This window comes from Poecilia formosa, unplaced genomic scaffold (genome assembly GCF_000485575.1).
Source record: "Poecilia formosa unplaced genomic scaffold, Poecilia_formosa-5.1.2 Scaffold560, whole genome shotgun sequence".
NCBI lineage: Eukaryota > Metazoa > Chordata > Actinopteri > Cyprinodontiformes > Poeciliidae > Poecilia > Poecilia formosa.
Window position 1 is genome coordinate 252106 of NW_006800499.1, and position 1423 is coordinate 253528.

General features: G+C 53.5%; 1 protein-coding gene and 1 long non-coding RNA gene across 3 annotated transcripts in view; both read left to right on the forward strand.

Moving 5' to 3' along the window:
• Window positions 1-1045, forward strand: part of plod3 (procollagen-lysine, 2-oxoglutarate 5-dioxygenase 3) — an 8243-nt gene extending 7198 nt beyond the window's left edge. The window contains exons 13-17 of one of the 2 annotated variants that reach the window (XM_007540773.2): window positions 56-197; window positions 270-383; window positions 460-531; window positions 625-729; window positions 805-1045. In XM_007540773.2, coding sequence (XP_007540835.1) covers window positions 56-197; window positions 270-383; window positions 460-531; window positions 625-729; window positions 805-987 — 616 coding nt within the window. In that variant the 3' untranslated portion in view covers window positions 988-1045. Of the gene's footprint in view, window positions 1-55; window positions 384-459; window positions 532-624; window positions 730-804 lie in introns of both variants that reach the window. The other variant, XM_007540772.2, reaches the window with a different exon arrangement.
• Window positions 1-1423, forward strand: part of LOC107834244 (uncharacterized) — a 16687-nt gene that overhangs the window by 13628 nt on the left and 1636 nt on the right. The window lies entirely within an intron of this gene.

Below are 1423 nucleotides of genomic sequence, written 5' to 3' on the forward strand. Positions count from 1 at the left end.
GGACCGGTTCTGTTCGGACCGGTTCTGCTCTCTCTGACCCGGTCTCTGTCCCCAGCGGGCTCTGGAACGTCCCCTACATCACCCAGGTCTACCTGGTGAAGGGCAGCGTCCTGCGGTCCAAACTGTCCCAGGCCAGCCTGTTTGTGGACGAAGGAATGGACCCGGACATGGTGTTCTGCAGAACCATCAGAGACCAGGTAACCCCGCAGACTTTGTACCAGAACCCGATCCGATTCCTCTGCACTGGACTCACCACCGTGTGTCCTCAGGGCGTCTTCATGTTCGTCTCCAACCGAGACGAGTTCGGCCGGCTGGTGGCGTCCACCACCTTCAACACGTCCAGACTCCACCCGGACATGTGGCAGATCTTCGACAACCCGCTGGTCAGAACCGGACCGGAGGTCCACCAGGTTCTGGTGGGATGGCTGGGTCTGAGTCTGTCTCTCTCTGTCTGTGCAGGACTGGAGGGAGAAGTACGTCCACGAGAACTACTCCAAGATCTTTGAGGAGGACAGCAGCATGGTGGAGCAGGTACTGCAGCGGGAACTGGACCGGGCCTGCGGGCCACAGCCAGGCGGTTCTGATGTCAGCTGGGTCTCTAACGACCTCTGTTGTTTCCTCCAGCCCTGTCCAGATGTCTACTGGTTTCCTGCCTTCTCTGAGAAGATGTGTGACCATCTGGTGGAGACCATGGAGGACTACGGCCAGTGGTCCGGAGGCTCCCACAAGGTACCGCCGCTTCCTGAGAGCCAGCCGCCATGAGGTTCCTCAGGGGGCTGACAGGTTCTGGTTCTGTCCCTCCAGGACGAGCGTCTGTCCGGCGGCTACGAGAACGTCCCGACCGTGGACATCCACATGAACCAGATCGGCTTTGAGAAGGAGTGGCTCAAGTTCCTGAAGGACTACATCGCCCCCGTCACCGAGAAGCTCTACCCTGGATACTACCCCAAGGTAGGAACCCAACCGGACCTGGAGGTGTTACAGTAAGGTAGGAACCAAACGGGGCCTGGAGGTGTTACCCCAAGGTAGGAACCCAACCGGACCTGGAGGTGTTACCCCAAGGTAGGACCAGAGCCAGTTCTGGGGAACCTTTAGGTTTATAGTTTTCTGACCCTCTGTTTGTGGAACCGGAAACTTTTGTTATTTTTAAATGGTTTTCATTTTGTTTGTATCTATCGTGGGTCATATTTAGTTCCCCACCTCAAAAGGAAAAGAAATTCATCAATTTCAGGGGATTATTATAGACATCGACTCTGCAGGCTAATGTTAGCCTTAGCTTTATCAATATATTTCCATAATATAGGTATAATAAATGATACGAGCTAGCTGCTGCTGTAGCTAAATGTTACCATATTTTCATTAGCATGCTAAAGGCTACAAAGAGGTATTAGCACGCTGATGTTAGCTTGAAAGTAAAACTAAT